The 21195-nt window shown below is 37.2% G+C and overlaps 1 protein-coding gene across 1 annotated transcript in view; it reads right to left on the reverse strand.

Moving 5' to 3' along the window:
- The window catches only part of Ercc6l2 (ERCC excision repair 6 like 2), a 91674-nt gene extending 71584 nt beyond the window's left edge, over nucleotides 1-20090 (reverse strand). The window contains 4 exon segments of the mRNA XM_052727786.1: nucleotides 5367-5560; nucleotides 11259-11378; nucleotides 15237-15661; nucleotides 19935-20090. Of these exon segments, the coding sequence (XP_052583746.1) occupies nucleotides 5367-5560; nucleotides 11259-11378; nucleotides 15237-15661; nucleotides 19935-19977 (782 nt within the window). The 5' untranslated portion in view covers nucleotides 19978-20090.
- Between the last annotated feature and the right edge of the window lie 1105 nt (nucleotides 20091-21195).

A 21195-nucleotide genomic window follows, 5' to 3' on the forward strand; every position in this document is an offset into this window, starting at 1 on the left:
AGGCAGGAGAGGGATAGGCTGGGCTGCCAGGCAGAGAGAATAAACACAAAGAGAAGGACAGAGAAAATGGAAGAATGAGAAAGGGATGAGAGGAGGGTGCCAGGGGCCAGCCACTCAGCCACGCAACCAGCCACTGAGTAAGAAGGAAAGAGAAAGGTAAAATACCAGAGGCAAAAGGTAGACAGGGTAATTTAACTTAAGAAAAGCTGGCTAGAAACAAGCCAAGCTAAGGCCAGGCATTCATAAGTAAGACTAAGTCTCCATGTCTTTATTTGGGAGCTGAGTGGTAGCCCCTAAAAGAGTAAAAACAAACAAATAAACAAACAAACAAACAAACCCAACATTAAAGAACACAAACTTAGAACAACATTAAAATATTTAGTACTCAAGCTTTCATGCTATGTGAAACTTACTGAAGTGATTCACTAATTACTTAGACAAAGTGTGTATGCATGTGTGTACAATGCACGAATACACACATGTTTACATATATGCAAGAGCACACACACATATGCATACATAGGTATGCACAAAAGATCTGTTGGCTATAACAGATAGACACTCATACACATTTGTCCAACTTTCCTACAGATTTCTTAAGGTAAATGTACAAAAAGATAGAACCTCTCCAGAACACAGACAGGAAGAAATGGAAAGATGGACAAGATGACTTACAGAAGCAGAGAAAAGCAGTCTGTAGGCCAGCAGCAAAGCAAGCCAAGGAGCACTCTAATGCGAATGTGCAGCTCCTTAAGGAACTAGAAGCTTGGGGGTACTGGATGACTCAGGAAACTGGAGTCACATAAATATTTTGTTCAAGAAATGTTTGGACTTCATAAATAACAATTCCCACTCTACAATATAAACATGAAAGTTATTCTCACATAAGGATATAAAAGGCAAAGCACAGCAAAAATCTTAATTTCCTCTAAGAAATTGACAGTTGACACAGAAAAATCATTAGAAATTGTAGCATAACTACGCTGTTAGAGATGTGGATATAAAAGACAGACATAGTGATACATGTCTGTAATCCCAGCACTCGGAAAGTAGAAGCAGGAGAGTCAAGAATTCAAGGCCAGCCTGAGGTATACAGAAAAGTCTGGCCAGCCTGGGTTAGATGAGATTGTCTCAAAATCAAACCAAACAGAACAAAGTGGGTGGGGGTGAGGATGAGGAGGAGAGGAAGGGAGGGCAAAGGAGAATCAGAGTCCAACAGACAGACTGACTGACTAGTTAATAACAGCTGAAGGTACAGGTTAAGAGGGAGTGTACAAAGAAATGCAGTTTTCCCTACAAGCCTTATTTGGCTCTTTAGACATATATAAACTTGCCAACATTTCATAAAGTAAAATATACAATAATTAAATATTGTTCAACTATAGTATATCATGCATTTGTCTACTCTGGATTGTTTATTATAAATGTACAGAACACACTCACAAATGGTACTCACTCAGATTAAACATAAAACATTTAAAATATATCAAAACGAAGACATTTGAACTAATACAAGTTAACAACAACAACAACAAAAAAATCAATGTCCTCATTTCCCTACTTTTGCAAATATATGATTTACAGTTATATAATTCTCAGAATTCTTAATAGTTATGTCACATAAAATAACCAATTATACATTTTTTTAGCACATATATGTTAAAATGCAATCAGCACTGAAGCACAGAAGTTAAATATGAAATCTATGTCAAGGAACATACTCTAAAGAGACAGGTAAACACTAATTAAAATGTGACTCATTATGATAAGTGAATTTATTACAATTACCTAACTGCACAACATCTTTTGAGGTAACATGCTGGTTAGAACCCTGATGTCTGGAGTTAAAACAGATGATCAGTGTTAAAACCTCATGTGCTGTGGGATGGTCTGTATGTCAAGTGTGTTGCTGATTGGTCAATAAATAAATCACTGATTGGTCAGTGGCCAGGCAGGAAGTATAGGCGGGACAAGGAGGAGAAAAAACTGGGAAGTGGAAGGCTGAGTGAGAGAGACACGACCAGCCGCCATCAGGATAAGGAAGGTGTAAAGTACCGGTAAGCCACAAGTCATGTGGCAAGGTATAGATTAATAGAAATGGATTAATTTAAGCTGTAAGAACAGTTAGCAAGAAGCCTGCCACAGCCATACAGTTTGTAACAATATAAGTCTCTGTGTTTACTTGATCGGGTTTGAGCGGCTTGGGACTGGCGGGTGAGAGAGATTTGTCCTGACTGTGGGCCAGGCAGGAAAACTCAACCTACACTCATGCCCATCATTGACTTAACCGTTTAAGCCTAGACAAACTGCTTAATAATCTCTCCACAACCAAGATTAGTGTCTTCTGTCAAAATCCAATAAAACAGTAAAATACAAACATCACAGGGTAAAAATCATATCCAAAGTCTGTAAAATCCAACTTTACCAACACTGCATTGAATATGAATAGTCTAAATACCCCACAAAGGCAAAGATTGTCAGAATGGACATTAAAAAAAAATAAAAATAAAAGTTCAACTATATTCTACTTGTAAAGGGATTCACTACAAAATAAAGAAAATGTTACAATAAAAAGAGGAAAAACTATAATATGCAGCAGGTATAAGAAGACTGCTGGCAGTTATGTTAGTATTAGATAGAACAAGATAATATAAAAATAGGAGGCACTTAAAAACTAATCCATCAGGAAAAAGAAAAAATTTGAAAATTCATGTGAACCTAAAAGCGGAACTTAAAATGTATGACTTAAAACTACAGAAATGAGGATATATAAATAAATCTATGATTCCAAATCTCATCTTAGAAGATATAAACCAACCCTAAAGAAAATCAGCAAAGACAGGGAACACTCAAAACTACACAAATAAAATTGGACATTTATAGAATACTATACCTATCAACCATAGAATAAACTTTTCAGGTGCACATGCATTAGAAAAATATAATTCCTATCACAATGTCATGTCCTATATGCTCACTAAAATGAGTAAAAACAAAAAGACTGATGATGCCAATATTGGTAAGATAATGAAGCTACTGAACCTTTCTTTATACAATCCAATTAAGTAAAATGGCACAGTCACCGTGGAAAATGGGTTGGCAGTTTCTTCCACTTAAGCCTGCACTTATTGTAAAACCCACAAATTCCACTCTCATTTATTTACCCAATAGAAATAAAAACATATGTCAAAAAAGGGCTTCCATAAATATATTCCTTTAAATTTTACTTATAATAATAACAAAATAGGAAACAAAATCAAATAGATACTTTCAAATGAATGGGTAAGAAAAAGAGAAACATGTATAAGATGGAATACAATTTAACGTTTAAAAAAATAATCACTGGCCGGGTGGTGGTGGCACAGGCGGATCTTTGTGAGTTCGAGGCCAGCCTGGTCTACAGAGCGAGATCCAGAAAAGGCACAAAGCTACACAGAGAAACCCTGTTTCAAAAAACCAAAAAAAAAAAAAAAAAAAAAAAAAAAAATCACTGATTTACTAAATAGTTCACATGAATCTCAAAAACATGTTGGGCAAAGATGCCAGGCATGAATGAGGAAACTTTCAGTCTAGCTGCATTAACAGAATTCTCTGGACCAGCTTGAAACAGTCTGTCATAATAGAAATCAAGTTGAGTGTCCATGGTGAGAACTGAAGAAAGGTTAGCTGTAAAGAAGAGGGCAGTTGGAATGTTTCTCCCTTCTTTGGAATGGGGACTGAGCTCAAGTATTTATTATTCAAAACCAGGTGTCATTGAACTGTGGCCACTGGGCCACACCCAGATTGTGGATAGCTCTGCATAGTCAACAAATTAAGGATAGTTTTATACTTTTAATGATCTGTAAAAATAAAAAAAGAATATTCCACAGAAACTATGTATGGCTTCAAAATATTTACTAAGTGGACTTTTACAGAAAAAAATCTAACAATACCAGATCAATATTCACTGAACTATATAAAGTGCCCCTGTACCTGTGGATTGGTTCAGGGACCAAAATATGTGGGTGTTCAAGTCTCTTACATAAAATGACACAGTGTGGTGTATAACCTACATATATCATCCTGTTCTTCAAATAATCTCTAGATAGTATGTAATACCCACCACAAAGTAAGTGGTATGTAAAAATATTATACTGAGTTGTTTAAAGAAATCATTAGTTTGTTATAGACACATTCTTCTAGCTAATGTTTTAATCTACAGTTGGCTGAGAGTCCCTGGATATAGAACCTGTGGAAATGGAGGCTAACTACATTTAAAAATCAGTATTGATTGTTGTATATAAACTGAACCTCATTAAGTTATTTCTAATAGAACCTTCCACCTGTATCTGAATAGTCCATTTTAGCAAAAACAGACGCAACTCATCCTGTCATTTTCCAGATGAAATGATTTACTCAAATCCACATGGCTAATTAGTGACTGCTTTTATTCTTCTTTGTTATTGATATTTTGAGCACAGGCCCCACCATATTTGTTCACACCAGCCTTGAATTCTTGGTCCTCCCACCTCAGCCTTCAGAGTAGGTGAGTGCTCAGGTATGTACCACCTCATCCAGTTACATTTTACTCTTGAATACATTCTGTGTTTTCAAAACCTCTGAGAGAACTGTTGGTTTTTGTTCTTCATTATTATCTCCAGGGAGGGCATTTTAGCTGATTTGAAAGCATCACCTTTAAGGTCATTTTCTGCCATTCTCTCTTTCACTGACTATAATTCAAACTGACTGAAACCATAATATTTTAGCATTTAAAAGATATTAGATAACTCACATGTCCTTCCCTGTTCATATGCTCTTGTTACTTGTCTGTTATCTAGTAAGGACACCTTATACTGACTTATAGCTCTACCTAAACAGCCAAATTTTTTCTTAATCACATCTTTAAACATGATTACATCCTAAGGTTGTGACCTATACACATGAATTAAGAATTTTGGCACAAGTTAGTTCAAAATAAACCTCTTAATTGGTTTTCCTCCATCAATGTGGCTCAACATTCCAACCAGGGGTTTTTCTATATATCTTGGAAATATGTCAAGGTATGCTATTGAACTAAGGTGCAGATCAAAATATCCTCAGTGAATTTCAATACTCTTGGGGGCATCATTTACACAGTGTTGTGCATGGGACTTGGGACAAATCTTACCATTGTTTAAAATGCAGTTTAGAAAGGAGTCCTATTCTGAGTTTAAGAATAGAATATGAAGTGGTAGGACACCTTTCAGATGTAGTCAACTATCACAACCTCTGCTTTATAACCCTGACATGAAATCAAGCTATAGGAGTTTGAATTTTGAATCATGACATAAAGGATGCATATGACTGATGTTAGCAGCACTCTGACAGCATCACTCTTATGATTTTACCTGTTAAGCTCCTCTAGACACAAGCGCAGAGTTTCATAGGTTGTCAGAGCAATTTCACATTTCCTTTGCTTTAAACGAATCAGTTCGTTGTCTTTTTTGCTGCCATGTAAAACAGTGACTCTGAAATATCCCCAGGTATCCAATTCATCCTTCCAGTTGTAGAGGACAGAAAGAGGAGCAACTATTAAGAACATCTAAAAACAGGAAGAAAAGCATCCATGTTTTTAATTAAGAACTCTTTCTCCCCCCACCCCCCATGGAGATGAGGACCGAACCCAGGGCCTTGCGCTTGCTAGGCAAGTACTCTACCACTGAGCTAAATCCCCAACCCAGTATCAACAGTCTCAATCTTTAATTTTGATGCTCTAAGGAAGTGATTAATACAACTGACTAGTTTGCTAAATGTGGACAAAAAAAAATTCCTCAAAAATACTCTTTGCTTAATTAGCTTTTTGTTAGAACAAAAAAAAGGATAATTCACTGAAAGGAATGGTTATTTTTCATTTTTATTCTTTTTTTTTTTTTTTTTTTTTTTGGTTTTTCGAGACAGGGTTTCTCTGTGTAGTTTTGTGCCTTTCCTGGAACTCACTTTGTAGACCAGGCTGGCCTCGAACTCACAGAGATCCGCCTGCCTCTGCCTCCCGAGTGCTGGGATTAAAGGCGTGCACCACCACCGCCCGGCTCATTTTTATTCTTAAAAGCATTGAAGAAGAGAAAAGTAACTCTTTAAGAGAGAGACAGCAATAAAATCAGGATCCCAACAAGAAATTAAAGAGCTAATATGCAAAGCAAATGGGTAGCATCCTTCTCCAAACAGTCTTCTGGGGCTCCTATCACCTCTCTTTCCTATGCCATTTTTCTCAGATTCTCTCTGTTGAAGGCATGAGAAACTCACTAGAAAATTGAAGCAAGTAGAGAACCTCCACATAGGTTTCTATTAGTAACTTTACCTTTATTTATTTCCACACACCCTGCCTTCCCACCTCTGACCACAGATAACTGTTTTTATCTTCTTCAAAACAACAACATTTGGCCGGGCGGTGGTGGCGCACGCCTTTCAGCACTTGGGAGGCAGAGGCAGGCGGATCTTTGTGAGTTCGAGGCCAGCCTGGTCTACAGAGCGAGATCCAGGAAAGGTGCAAAGCTGCACAGAGAAACCCTGTCTCGAAAAAACTAAAAAAAAAAAAAAAAAAAAAAACAAAAAACAACATTTGATCAAATTCAGTGGCTCCCATTTATCTCTCTTGCCAATCTAGAATCAACATGGTAAAACTGACTCCAGTCTTCCCCACACACCAGTTTTATCTTTATAACAAACCACTTTTATCCATGAGCATATTCCCCAGGGTTAAAAAAACAAAACAAAATAAAATCAAACTGAAACAAAACAGGTTTTCTCCACTGTACATCTTTGGCTACCAGTCCCTTACTTTACAGCAATGTTCTCAAGACTTAATACTTATTACCTCTATCACCTGTTCTCTACTGAATTCATATAAACAGAATTTGTTCTCTTTGGAAATAAGCTACAGTGTTGGATACTAAGTGTTCCCCAAAGGCATGTGCAGTAAAAGCTTGGATCCTGGGGAGATGGTGGGACTTTAAAGAGACAGAACCTTTTGAAAAGAAATTGAACTATCGGGACATGCCCTTATCTCTTCTATCTTTTCACTTTGGCCTCCAGGAAGTGAGCAGCTTTCTCCACCATGTATTCCTAACATAATGAGCCTAGCCATAGGCTGCAGAACAAGAAGACAACTGATCATGAACTGAAACTAAAAGCCAAAATAAACCTCTCCTTCCTTTAAGTTACTTATCTCAGGTAATTTGTTCCAGTGACAGAAAGCTGATTAATTCAGCTTTCAACCAAAGCAGTCTGTTAAGATTACTAACACACCTAGTTTGGAAAGTGGTGCTTGGAGGTTCCACCTTTCTTTTTTAGCCCTGAATATCACTCTCATCAACAGCTTAAAATTTTTTATGTTTTTATTTTTCTCTATGACCAATACTCCTAGCTTGTTACATAAAAGAGTATTAATGGTAAACTTTTCTAAAGGTTTATACTTGCCCCAATCTCAAGAGATGAACCAAAAAAAAAAAATACTATAAAATGTAAGGTACTATGTAATGCTTCATCTAGGTCACTTACAACCTGTAAGAAACAAAATATGTGACTGTGTTTGTAAAGAGAAAGCAGAAAACAAAAGTGTAACTAAATTCCTTCCCCACTCACCAAACACAGGAGCAGAGAAGTCTTTCTTGCTTTACTTCAAATACCTTTTGCTATTGTAGCTTACCTTACAATTTAATTTTTCTGCTTTCAAATACAAAGTCAAGGCTCAAAATACTAAGCTCAACTGTGATGTCTGTCTTTGAATTTTGTATATTTACAAGGTAAGAATCCTGGGTACAAACACTATCTGGGTGCTCAGTAGTTTTCCACAATTCCAGTAGTTCCTGCCCTTACAACTGCAGTGCTAAGAACTTACCCTCCACTTATTAACTATAAAAGTTGATGAGATGTATACATAAGGGTGTTCACAGTAGTGTCATTTGCAATGCAGCCTCCTGTGACTGATTCTTCTTAGAACTGCTTGGCTCCTTATTTTTCTGTTCTAGTGTTTATGTGCTGGTTAGTCTTAATGTGCTGGTTATGTCAATTTGATATAGCCTAGAGTCATCTGAGAAGAAACCTCAATTGAGGAATTTTCTTGATCAAGTTGGCCTGTGGGCATGTCTGTGGGGAGCTGTCTTTATTATTAATTGATGTGGAAGATCCTAGCCTACTATGGGCTGTACCATCCTTAAGCAAGCTATCCTGGGTTGTATAAGAAAGCTACCTAATCATGACCCTGAGAGCAAATGAAGGAGTGAGCCAGCAAACAGTGTTCCCATGGTTCCTGCCTCCAGGTTCCCACTGGGAGTTCCTGCCCTTCAATAGACTATGACCTGTAAACCAAATAAACCCTTTGCTTCCTAAGTTCCATCTGACCAGAGTGTTTTATCACAGTAATAGAAAGGAAACAGAAACTTTCCAATTGTTTCAGCCATATAACAAGAGCTAAAAAGGTGGTCAATGGTAACAAAATAGCTGAAAAGTATTTTGCTGAGTACCAATGAAAATCTTTCTAACACTGGTATTGTAAATGTTAGGAAATTCTTCCTCTCATTTTTCAATTTTAATTTTCTCTCTGTGTGGTGCACATATCTGTGTACATATGTGCAGGGCAAAGGTTGACTTTGAATGTCTTCCTCTCTGGTTCCCCACCTCTCGCACTGAACCTGGAGCTTGCTGTTTTAGCTAGGCTGCTGGCTGGCAAGCCCTGGGATGTGCCTGCCTCTGTTCCCAGCACTGACATAGATGCAACCCACTTTTTACACGGGCACTGGGGGTCCACACTCAGGTCACCACCACAACAGGTACTCTACCCACTGGGCTATCTCCCTAGCCCCTTCTTTTCTGTTATAATTTTTTCTTAAAATCTCCAAAGTTTGGCCTTACAAGATAATATTTTTAATTAACTTACTATGATTTATTTCATAAAGTCAAAACTACAGCATAAACTTAGCCTAAATCTAATGCATCATTCCAAGAATCAGCACTTGAAATGCATGATTTGTGTCTTTTCCTTTAGGAATTCATTGGCACTTATATTTCATGCATTCCTCAAAGTCATATTCATACCTGAAAAGCTTTAGAATGTATATAAAATACTATCTCTCTTATACATACATACAATCCCTACTTCAAATACTACTCCTTAATATGTAACATTTAATTCAATGAGTGTTTCTTTTTCAAGGAGACTGAAGATCAGTCTTTTAGGGTTGTTTTAATTCTAGCATTAGCTTTATTTTTATTTATTCTCTTTTTTACAAAACAGCTTTTAAAAATGTATGCTACTTCAAATGGACTCTCTGAAAACATATATGCACTGATGCCAACAAAATGAAGAATATGTATGAAAATAATCTGTAGTAGTGTTATGATGCCTGGAAAGGAACTCCCAGCAGAGCAGAACAGTTCAGGAAGATGGCAACAAGTACACACACCCCACCCCTGTAGAACTGAGAAGGCCATTCTGTACCCATGTAAGAGAAATCGTCAAACAAACAGTCATAAAAACAATAACAGAACCCAACAGACAAAGTGAAGCAGTTGGAAGGACTGGGTCAATAAAAGTAATGCCCAGGGATTTTAAGAAAGACCAGAGGTATCAGTCTCTTGTCAAAAAAGATTACTCTGGCATCATTATTTAGCTTCCCCTACAACAAAGTACTATACATATATTTAAATTTTTAAAAAATATTTATTAACTAATTTTATGTGTGTGTACATATGCACATATGGGTACCATATGTATGCAGAGCCTGTGAAGACCAGAAGCTGCATCTAATCCCCTAGAGCTGGAGTTTAAAATGGCTGTGAATTGTGGATGCTAGGAACCAAACCCTGGTCCTCTGAGCCATCTCTCTAATCCCTGGACACATTTTTCAAAAGTGAACTTATTTGAAAGAATTCTATAGTAAATATAGGGCTTAGTTCTGGGATTTCAAAGATGGAATCCTGGGTACTTCAACAAAAAAGAAATGTCCTTTCAATGGAAAAAAAAAAAAATCAGTTCAGCACTGAACCATCATCTAAAATATACAATGACAGCAGATAACAAAATTATTTAGGTCAAGTTATAAGATTGAACTCAGAAATCGGCAAATAATCTGTTAACTGAGTATGTAGCCAATATACAAACAAAATTTATGAAACCAAACTTAAAGAGATTAGTGAAAGCCAACACAAAAACAAGATCAAGAACAACCTCAGTCATAACAGAAAATTTAATATAGATTTCTCTAAACTCAGTTGCTCATATAAACAAGAAAAACATATTAGAAGCAGGACACACACCTGCCACCTGTCCAAGCCTGAGTTCTTTTTTAGAGACCATCACTCAAGAGAAGAAGTCAGGATTCTTGATTGCATTGCAGAAAAGTTTCATGAATGCTGTTAAAATAGTAAGGTAATTTACAGTATTAACAAATACCATAAATCAGTACTTCTCTAATTTTTTATATAAAAATAATCCTTCTGAGATCATTGGAGTAAACTTGGACTTCTTAGCAATCTTGTGAATAACATTTATAAAATCTTATTAAAAAACACCATCTTAGAACTTGAGGAATATAGTTCATTACCTTAGTAAAATAATATTGTTTTCATCAAATCACTCCATCTTTATTCCTATCAATTTTATGAATACTGAGGACAACATAGAAGCACACAGGGACTAGAGAGATGACTCAGTTAGTAAAGTACTTGGTATGCAAGCATGGGGATCTGCGTTCAATCCTCAGCACCCATGTTTTAAAAAAGCTGGGTAGCAGTGAACACCTATAGTCCCAGCACTGGGGAGGTAGAAATAAGAGGATTCCTGGTGCTTGCTGGACAGCCAGTCTAGGTTCAGTGAGAGACCCTGATGCAAAAACTAAGGTGAAGAGAGAAGACACCAGACACAAACCTGTGGCCCTCATTAGCATATACACACTTGTGCATGTACTTCTGCATACATATGTACACACACAAGCATGTATACACACAAAGACTGTAAGCATAACACTTCTAATAAGTTTATTGTTTTATTACAAATCTCTTATTTTGTCTACAACCACTCCACCCTGAACATGTCCAGTCTTGTCTGATCTCAGGAGTCAGGACTGATTAGTTATACAGATGGAAAAGTCTGAGATATAACCTGATGCTACAAGCAGATGAAACTGGCAACCTTCCAAAAATAGTCTTATAAAATAAATAGTTTAATGTCTAAATTCTTGTTTTAAAATGTACAATACATCATTACATTGTGTTTAAATGCTGAATACTTCTAGATATTTCACCTTTTGGGCTATAGAAGAGTGTTCCTTTTTCATACTTTTTAGTAAGAATGCTGGCATGTTATTTTCAATATCTTCACGAGTTCCCTTTTTATGTAAAACTGCAGCCAGAAATGAAATAACCTAGAAGAAAAAAAGATTTTTTCTATCACTATGCATAATTTCACTGTACATGTACAAACTAATCAGTAGACTACCGACAAAAAGATGTTAGAGGAAACATAAAAATATTGGTCCTTTCTTTGAATTAACAAGCAAACGTATAATAATACCACCTTTGAACACATAAAATTCCACATGGCCATCTCATCTTGGAACAATTCTGCCCACTTGATGAATTCTTTCTTTATTCCATCATCTGAGATATTACCTTACTATTTGTTTCTATCCATGGATACTATCTTCTCAAAGCCTCTAAAATAAACTATACATTTTTTCTGTTCTTGTAGAAAATAAATTCCTTAGGGTAGGAAGTATTTGCCTCATAAATTTGTGCCTTTGTTTAGCTAATGAATGACAGAATGCTAATTTAAGAAAGGCTAACACAACTCATCAATACACATACCATTATGAATAGCAGCTATTCTCCAAAAATTAAATGAGAAGAATAAAAATAAGAAAAAGCATGCATAGCCCCACACAATCAACAGTGAGGAACATTCAACCAACTAGATGCTTGTCGGTTTGAACATTAGCTTGTTGTGGCAGCTATGTGAACTTCAGGAGGCAACTAAACCTCCCTCAATAGTTTTCTGTAAAAATGACAAACATACCATCAGTAGGGTTATTTTAAAGATCTGGGATGAAAGTATATGAGGTGGGTATTCATATAGAAGAAAATAACTTATTACTTTAAAAAATAAATTTTAGAAATACTGAAACCTAAAGAAAAATTTTAAGAGAATTAGAAAAACTATAAAAGAAAGTGTATTTGGGGACAAAGAAGGGGGCTGACAAAGGGTCTCACTTTAGCCCAGTGAAGCCTAGAACTCACTTAGCAACCCAGTCAAGGTGGCCTCAAACTTGTAGCAATCCTGCTTCAACCTTCCCAAGTGCTGGAACTATAAATGGGACTGTAATTCCATTTGCTCATCAGTACATACCTTATGAGAAAAGTACTTTTTATTATGTAGGTATCTACGATCTAAATCCCAAATAACAGAAGAAAAGGAATGGTAATGAGATTTATTTGAAGAAATAGAAGTTGATCATTTATTAAAAAGAAAATATCTTAAGTCATGGGCTCAGTAGTTATGAATATTAATTACCTGCCACCACAAAAACAAATAAATTATCAAAAATTCACAAGTAGCTGCTTCATAGAACAAAATTGAACATAAAAAATTATTTAAAAGTGGCTAGAGGAAACAAAGACACTATACAATAGAATACTTTCAAAATAAAGTAATATTAATTCTAGATTTGTCAAATTCCCTAAAGCAAAAACATGAAATATTTTTCATTTAATTAATCTCAGATCTGAAGAAATGGTGTAGCAGTTAAGAAGTATACTGCTCTTGCAGAAGACCAGGTTCTGTTCTCAGCATCAGGTGGCTCACAACTGCCTATAACTCCAGCTCCAGGGGATTATATACACCTTCTTCTGGATACCTCAGGCACCTGCACTCCTATATGCTCACACTCACACACAGAAACACATATACACATATAATTAAGAACAAATATTAAAAGAAGAATCTCAGACCTTTGAAAAAAATGTTATAACTGAAATTTTAAGGTCCAATTAAAAATTAGCTTTACCTAATTCATTAAATACACTAATGATAATAACAATAATAATAATATACACTAACTTCTAACTTTACTGCTTCATATACCCCCACCCCCACTTTAAAAAGGTATGTTAAAATAAAAATAAACTTGTACTTTAGCTAAGAAAACACTCTAAGTGAGCAGAAAAATTAAAACCATGGAAATCTCTCAGCTTGATATGTTAATTAAAGTAAACTAGCTATAATGTGCTAACATCCAAGAGAGAAAAGGAGGATGTGAACAATCACACAGGTGGCCCATGGACCAGGGCCGAAATGGTACTCATCATGTCTCTGTTATTTTTACTGGCCTAAATCTGTCAAAAGCTACACTGACATACAAGATTAGAGAAACACTTTACTCAAGCTACTACTCCATAGCAAAAGAAACATGAATAGTTGGAGAAGGTCAGGCCTGCTCTACTACAATTTACTGGCACAGTACAGGTCTATATAAATCTGAATTTACAGATCTATGACAAATTTAGAATGAAGACTTAAAAACTAATCCTCAGAAGAAAATAATTAGAAGGTGCTTTATTGTGAAATATTTACAGAATTGCTTACAGAATAAATAAGTAAATAAAAATTTAAGTCTGTCACATCTAGAACAATAAAAGGCTATAACCTACATTTCAAAGATAAAATATCTTTCTGGAAGAGCTTGGTTTTTACAGGCATTCCCTTCTAAACTCTGCCAAGCAAATGTTTTTATAGTCCATCTTTCCTCACCTGCATTCACCTCCTGACATAGAATACATATGAGTCTGGGAAACAGTTCAAACATTCAAACCAAAAGCCTACTCCCGCACTAAAAAAAGAAAAAGAACGAAGGAAAAAAAGTGTTTTTCATAAGACTAAAGGAAGAGATAACCACATTCCTTATTTTTTCATCTCACAGAACATAAAAAGAAACAGAATGCTTCAGAATCATACTTTTAAAGATTTTTGTTGCTTAAAAAAAGGCTAATGAGGCCGGGCGGTGGTGGCGCACGCCTTTAATCCCAGCACTCGGGAGGCAGAGCCAGGCGGATCTCTGTGAGTTCAAGGCCAGTCTGGGCTAACAAGTGAGTTCCAGGAAAGGCGCAAAGCTACACAGAGAAACCCTGTCTCGAAAAACCAAAAAAAAAAAAAAAAAAGGCTAATGCAAACACTGAGAAACTTTGAAGCACCTAGCACTAAATGTGATGTCTTCATCACGCCCCTCCCCTCAAGGCTAAGATCTATGCAGAAGAGGAAAGGGAAGACTGCAAAAGCCAGGTTACGGACAACTCCAAGGAAATCACATATTCTAGGTATACCAGGGCTGATGCACACATGAACTCAGAAATTGTGACGGCATGCTCAAGACCTACACAAGCCAGACAACATCCCAGAATGGAGAAAGGGAAGTGGGCACTAAGCCCTACTCCTAACCAAGAGGCTTGTTTGTAACTGATAGCTGATCCAAAAGGGAAAATTCATTTTCTTCAATAGAGTAACAACAAGTGTATAAACCATACTCCAGGACAAGCTTTACGCTCAGGAGTCCTTGAACAATACAAAGTGGATCCTATGGGTTTTCTTTGCTTTTGTTTTTCTTTTGAGTGTGTGTTGTTGTTGGTTGATTCCTTGCTTTTTGTTTTGTTTTGTTTTGTTTTGTGGGTTTTGTTTGTTTGTTTGTTTTGTGTTTGTTTGTTTTTTTAAGAGAGAAAGAATATTATGTTGGGAAAGGCAGAAATTTGAGAGGAGTTGGGAGAGGGGAAAGAATATGATCAAAACATTTTTTAATTAAGTGCCATTTTGAAAGGAGATCTAGCTTACTTCTCATTACAAAGCTCTAATCCTACAATATGAATTAGAGACCAAACCAAAATCACAATTTGTCTTTAAAATGCAAGAGCTATTTTGTTTTTTGTTTTTTGGGTTTTTTTTAAGGACTTAGGGCACTGGAAGTTAATTAACTTTTTACACTGCATATGACATTTTCTCTAAGAATAAAAATTAAGAAAAATGTTATTCCCCAAATACTAATGAAGTATTGAGGATCAAATAATGGCACACTGAGTCACTGTCCTCAATTCTGAAACTTTACCATCTAGCTAGTGAGACAAACACAAACAAAAACCTATAGTAACAGATGGTATTAAAAAGAGAGATTTGCATAGTGTATGCACTCTTGTACATAGGATGAGCTTATTTTTAATTATAAAGTAATTAATATAAATACCTGTATTGTTTTTCCAAGTCCCATGTCATCACCAAGAATACACCCTCTTCCTTGAATGTAGTGTCTGTAGAGAAACTGAGCTCCCTCTCTTTGGTAATCCCGCAAGTACCTATTAATAGTGTAAGGAATGGAGTCTCCATCTTCAGATAATTTAAAAGTAGTAGCCAATGATGGAATTTTTCGATCTGGGAAATAAGGTTTTTCTAAATCTTCATCATCAAATATAAAATTTCTGGAGCAATCTTTAGTTGATTTTATTTCTTGAAGTCTTTGAAGAGGTATTTTCCTTTCTTGAAAATCTGAATACAGAACAACTGCACATGGCATCCCATTTTCATTCACAGTAACAGACTTTATGCTTGCTTCACAAAGCTTCTTATCATCTGAAGAAGGAGCAAGACATCTTTCTCCTGGATACCACCTGTCTAAAATAAAGAAGAAAATTAACTTTTCAAAAAGCTTATGAAGTCACATCTCATTTACCTACTCAGGAAAAAAAAACAAAACAAACATGTTTTCCAAATAACTGAAACAAAATAAATATTTATTTTCATAGACATTTTTTAAAATATATTATCAGATATTTTCCTATAATCACCAGTATAACCTATTTTCTGTAGCTCTTATCCTGGCTGTGTGTCATTACCTCCTCTGGGGTTTAAAAATAAACTGCCTGGTTATGACCTCTGGTGACTTCAATTAATGGATGTGAGCCACAGACATTTGGTTTCATTGTTTGGTTGTTAGTGTTGGATTTAAAATTATCTTGATGTACAACCAGAGCTGAGATCCTCTGATTTAAATATTCTTGCTGACTCATGAATATTATACACATTCTCCTTATATGATTCAGTAAGAGAAATAGACACAGTAAAGAGTAAGCTAAAATCTTCAGGAAAGCAACTCTTTCGTGACATGTGCTTTTTATATTTACTCCATCCTTCTCTGGACACAGGTATTTAACTAGGCAAGGGAATCTCTTATTTAACTACAATGATGTCACAACCATTACAGCTTATCCCTTTTGGGTTTTGAATACTTTAAATTGTAAGAGATAAGTTCTAGGGGTTGGAGAGATGACTCTGAAGAGCATTTGAAGCTCTTGCAGAACACCAGGGTTCAATTCCCAGTACTCACATGGTGGTTCACAATCATCCATAACTCCAGTTCTATGTTATCCAACACCCTCTTCTGATTTCCCTGGGTGCCAGGCATACATGTGGTACACATAAATATGTTGGCAAAACATATACAAAAGTCTTTAAAAAGAGAGAGATGAGTTCTAACAGCCCTTTGTAAGATCCTGTCATTCACTGAAGATTCTGATTTCTACACATCTGAGCTGACTCTTTGTTAACAGTTCAGCCATCTGTTTTATTTTCTATTCTGAAGACAGCACTATGAGTGGGGGAGAGGTTTCCTAGAATATACTATTAAGTAATTTAAAGGGTACCAAATGGAGAACACCAAGTAAAAATAATTTTCCAAATGGAATTCCTCATTGCAAGGATCCAAGAAATGTACAGCTATAACTCTAAGAATATCGGAGATTATTTTTCTCACACATTCCTCACAGATACCACAAGACCATTAGTGGTTTCTTAGGGTCTTTCTGAGGAGTTCCAGCTAGAACTTCATAACATTTTTGGTTATAATGATAATAAGTATATGCCGTCTTAATCAAGAATAACTCACCAGTCTTCAACAATTATTCCTCAAAAGCATTATTCCCACTAACTGTGCTGAAGTGGTTTTACCATAGTAATCAAGTACACATGGAAAAACATGTTCTCCCACTCTATTCTTTCAGATCCAAACTGAGAACTGTTATACTATTATGAAATTAATACCCTACTCTACTGTACAGGTAAAAAGGATGTGTAGGTCAAAGTGTCTTCTTTCTAGGATAGTACTAGCTGAGTCTGAGCTAACGATACCACTACAGCAGTTCTTAACATATTACTTTTGTTTTAAATGATGCATCTCCCTACCTAGGAAATATCCACTCATTTTTAAAACCTAATTCCTTAATTTGACACTCAACATACATGATTTAAGCATCAATTATTTATCAGACACTGTACCACATAATGGGTATAAAATGAAGAACAATGTCAAAAATGGTAGTGATTAGTTTCCCTGCATCTTATTAACTGGGATCATTTATAGACAACTTTTTAAGGTAGAAAACCATTAGCCCTTATACCTCTTTTTATATTACCCCCACATGCCATCCACCACAATATCTTTTCTGGTTTTACTTCAAAAACATATCACAGTTGGGAGTGGTGGTGCAAATCTTTAATCCAAGCATTCAGGAGGCAGGAGGATCTCTTAGTCCTCTGAATTCAAGGCTAGTCTAGTCTACGGAGCTATAGAGCCAGTTCCAGAACAGTCAGGGCTACAGAGAAAAATCCTGTTGAAAAACAAAGAGAAAAAATAAACAAACAAAAAAAACCAGAACTTTTTTTCTATGCCAACATCTCTGGAAAACAAGAGCTGGAAAACCCTTTCTATAATCAGCTACTAGTTATTTGTTAAATTATATTTTAGAAACCAAAATTCTCTTATTCTTCTAAGCAAAAGCAGTCACAGACAATAAATAAATGGGCATGGCTGTATTCTAATAAAACTTTAGTTTTAAAAGGCAACATCAGATTCTATTTGGCCCATAGGTAGTAAGTAGTTTCATGACTTTTCCCTTAATACATGCCACCATCACTTTATGCTGAATCACTCACAACCTCTCTACTGCTAGTCTACCGTATTTAGTAGATATCCCATTATTCTCTCTCAGTATTTCATTACAATAGCATTTACACTATGTTTAAATGTTTACTTATTTTTGTCTGTTTCTTCCATTAGAGATAATTTCCTTTTCAAGAATATGCCCTCCTGGGTGGTTGTCAATAAATAAGTAAATGTAGAAATGAAAGATGCCTAAAACATGTATATTCCACATCCTCTTTTTCTCTATCCTTTCTCTTGTATACCTCCTACTTATACCATTTTTTCAAGTATTCAGTTGTACTGTTTTCTAATACTATGTCCTATAGCTTGACTTATTGTTGAAGAAACTTTGTATCAGTAGTTTAAATATATATTAACTATCCTAAATATCTGATTTATCTACACAAATTGGAATAATAAACTGTCTAGTGCAAAAAAAATTTCCACGAATAACACACAAAAGATTACTTAACAAACATAAGCTGAATTTGTAAGTGAAAACAAATTATTGATCTAGTGAGATGACAGTCACTAAAAAATACACAGACATAAACATAATGACAAAAAGGGCTTTGGAAGAAGAGAATGGAGTACTATAGGAAAGAAGTATTAGGAAACATATTTTAGAGAAGGGAGTCTAGACAAAGTTTCTCAGGTGGGACTGTATGTGGAAAATACCAGAAGGACATATTGTATGGGCACCTTCGTATCTGAATTTGAGTAATTTCTAGAAATAAATAGATGAAGTTTGAGTCAGGGATGACTCGGTTACAACAGAGATTGCAAATGTCAAAGCTGGGAGGACTTGTTACTGAGTGGTGAAACTGGCAATAATGCTCTTAAGGATTGGGGTGCCTCTCTCAATTCCAAAGTGCCTTCTTTGCTTGCTTCCAACGCGGAACAGAGGCTGCCACCTCAGAGCCTTTGAGTGGTTCTTTCCATCAGTACTTTTCCCCCTAAAATACCAAGTGACAGGATCTTCCACTAGATTCAACTGAGGAATAAGCATACCAGTCCCATAATCTACACTCAGAAGATCCACTTATTTACCTTTACCAGCCAGACTCATACAGGCATTTGTATTTGTAGGCTCTTAATTATGACATTATCAGTTTTTAGCCCTGGGGATTTCAAGGCTTGCTGTCTACTCTGAGATTTAGCACTGAATCCCTCCTTGCTTTCATAAGGTACTTTCCTCAAAGGAAAAGCAAGATTTATCAGAAGATTCCTGGGCACAAAACACTGAATTGTATATCTGTTCTGTAAGGTCCCATAGGATGCTCCACCTGTAAGCCAACTTGCTGGTAACATTGGTGGCCTGGGTTCCATCCCCACAATTCACAAGGTGGAAGGAGAGAACTGACTAGCTCAAGCTGTCCTCTAACTTCCACATGCCTGGTGCATGCACACACAGACATACACAAAATAATTTTTAATCTATTACAGCAATCGCTATTATTAATAAGAGCTGGGGGCAAGCCTGCATCCTGATGACTTATGAGATAACCATGCCTTCACAAACTCTTGGGTGACCTACTAGAGGCAGAATTCTACTTCAATACACCAGGTAGTAAGCTCTTTGTGTAATAAAACTAAACTCAATTAAACAGGCCTTCACTCATCTTTACTTAACAAACTCCTACTGACTAATAACTGGCATATACAAACCAAAGGCAGAAAACAAAAAATATCTGACTGGAGTCACTTGTATACATCTCATCTAATAGTCATGAAACCCAAGGGTCCCCATTTTACAGATGAGGAATCTGCTCCCACTAGTCAGCAAGTAACTGTGAGGGAGTGCAGTAAATCCTGAAGTTCAGGTTCCTAATATTGAGTCGCAAAGCCGAGGAGTTCCTGCGGTGAAAGGGTTCTAAATCGTCAGCTGTCAATCAAAGGAACCAAGCCTCTTCCGGAAGTTCCTCCAGGACGCGTGTCTGCGCAGAGGCGCGAGCTCGGAGCTCATACCTTTGCGGAGTCCCGCGCGGGGCTGCGGGGAGGAGGCGTCCATCGGGCCAGGGGGAGGCGCCTGGCAGCCCCGCTGCTCTCGGCATCCAGCGATCGGCGGCGAGGAGGGCACGGCACGTAGGCCGCCCGCCCGGCATGCCCGCCGGCAGCGCCGAGCCTCAGGCTGGGCACTGTGTGGGGCCCGACGGGGCGGCGTCACCAGCCGCAGCCGCAGTCGGTAAATCCCGCGAGAATGAGCGCCCAGGCGCTGCCCGTCTCGCCTCCCTACAGATATCGCGGGAAGAAGATGGGTTAGTCTGTAAGCGGGCTGGAGCGATTTCCGGACTAGGTGGGCCCAAACAGTCCGCGGATGGCCCAAATATCGCGAGATTTGGTATAGCTCCTTGACTTCGAACGTGTTTTGCTGAGGCTTGAGGCGCGTGGCATCCCCCAAGAGCGGGAAAGGGCAGTGTGAACCCTGCAAAGGGCGCTGTCCTTGTGGTGGCTTTGTCGCCTAGGAGCTTCGGGAGGCGAGCTTTAAGAGGGCGTTTTCTTGGGTTTACCTAGTTTATTGTAACTCACTCTTGCGAATGCAAAACCAGCAGGCCGACACAAACCAGGTAAACGGGGTTCTGTTAACCCTTGAAGTGTTTTTCTTCACCCCGTGAGACTCTGAGGAAGAAGCGCCCACCAGGCAGCCTGTCGAGCTAAATGGATGCTGGCTGTCGTCTGACACCTCCCAGAGAAGTTAATGAAGCCAAATGTATTCTTGCACGTTACAGTGTTCGTGTACTACACAGAATGTCGTTGATTTAGCTGGAATAAGCCTCTTGCCTATTGGGGTTGTAACCAGTTTCCACAAACATTTGTTTCTCTGTTTAAAACAGCATTAATGTGTTGTGGTTTTATAGGTCACAAATCCTGTACGGGTCTCCTAAAGCTAAAATCCAAATGCCAGAGAAGCCACACTTCTTCCCGGAAGGTGGAAGAAATCGTGACTTCTTGACTTGACCAGGAGGGTGCATTTTTTTGAGCCTTCCACAGCTGGCTAAAAAAGAGTAGTTTTTAAGAGCTCACCAGAATAATCTCATTAATAGGTCCACATAATGAACTGCATCAGAAAAGGCCCTTTGACATGTATAAAGAAAAAATATTTGTGGGCTCCTGGATTTAGAGACACAAATTTCTTTGTTGGGGGATCATTACGTGCCTACTGTACGACACTTTGGATACACTACACCTGTTCTGCAAAGAGATCTCCATTCTTTGCAGATACTAAAAG

This window comes from Peromyscus californicus, unplaced genomic scaffold, assembly GCF_007827085.1.
Source record: "Peromyscus californicus insignis strain IS unplaced genomic scaffold, ASM782708v3 Scaffold_8__1_contigs__length_139910024, whole genome shotgun sequence".
NCBI lineage: Eukaryota > Metazoa > Chordata > Mammalia > Rodentia > Cricetidae > Peromyscus > Peromyscus californicus.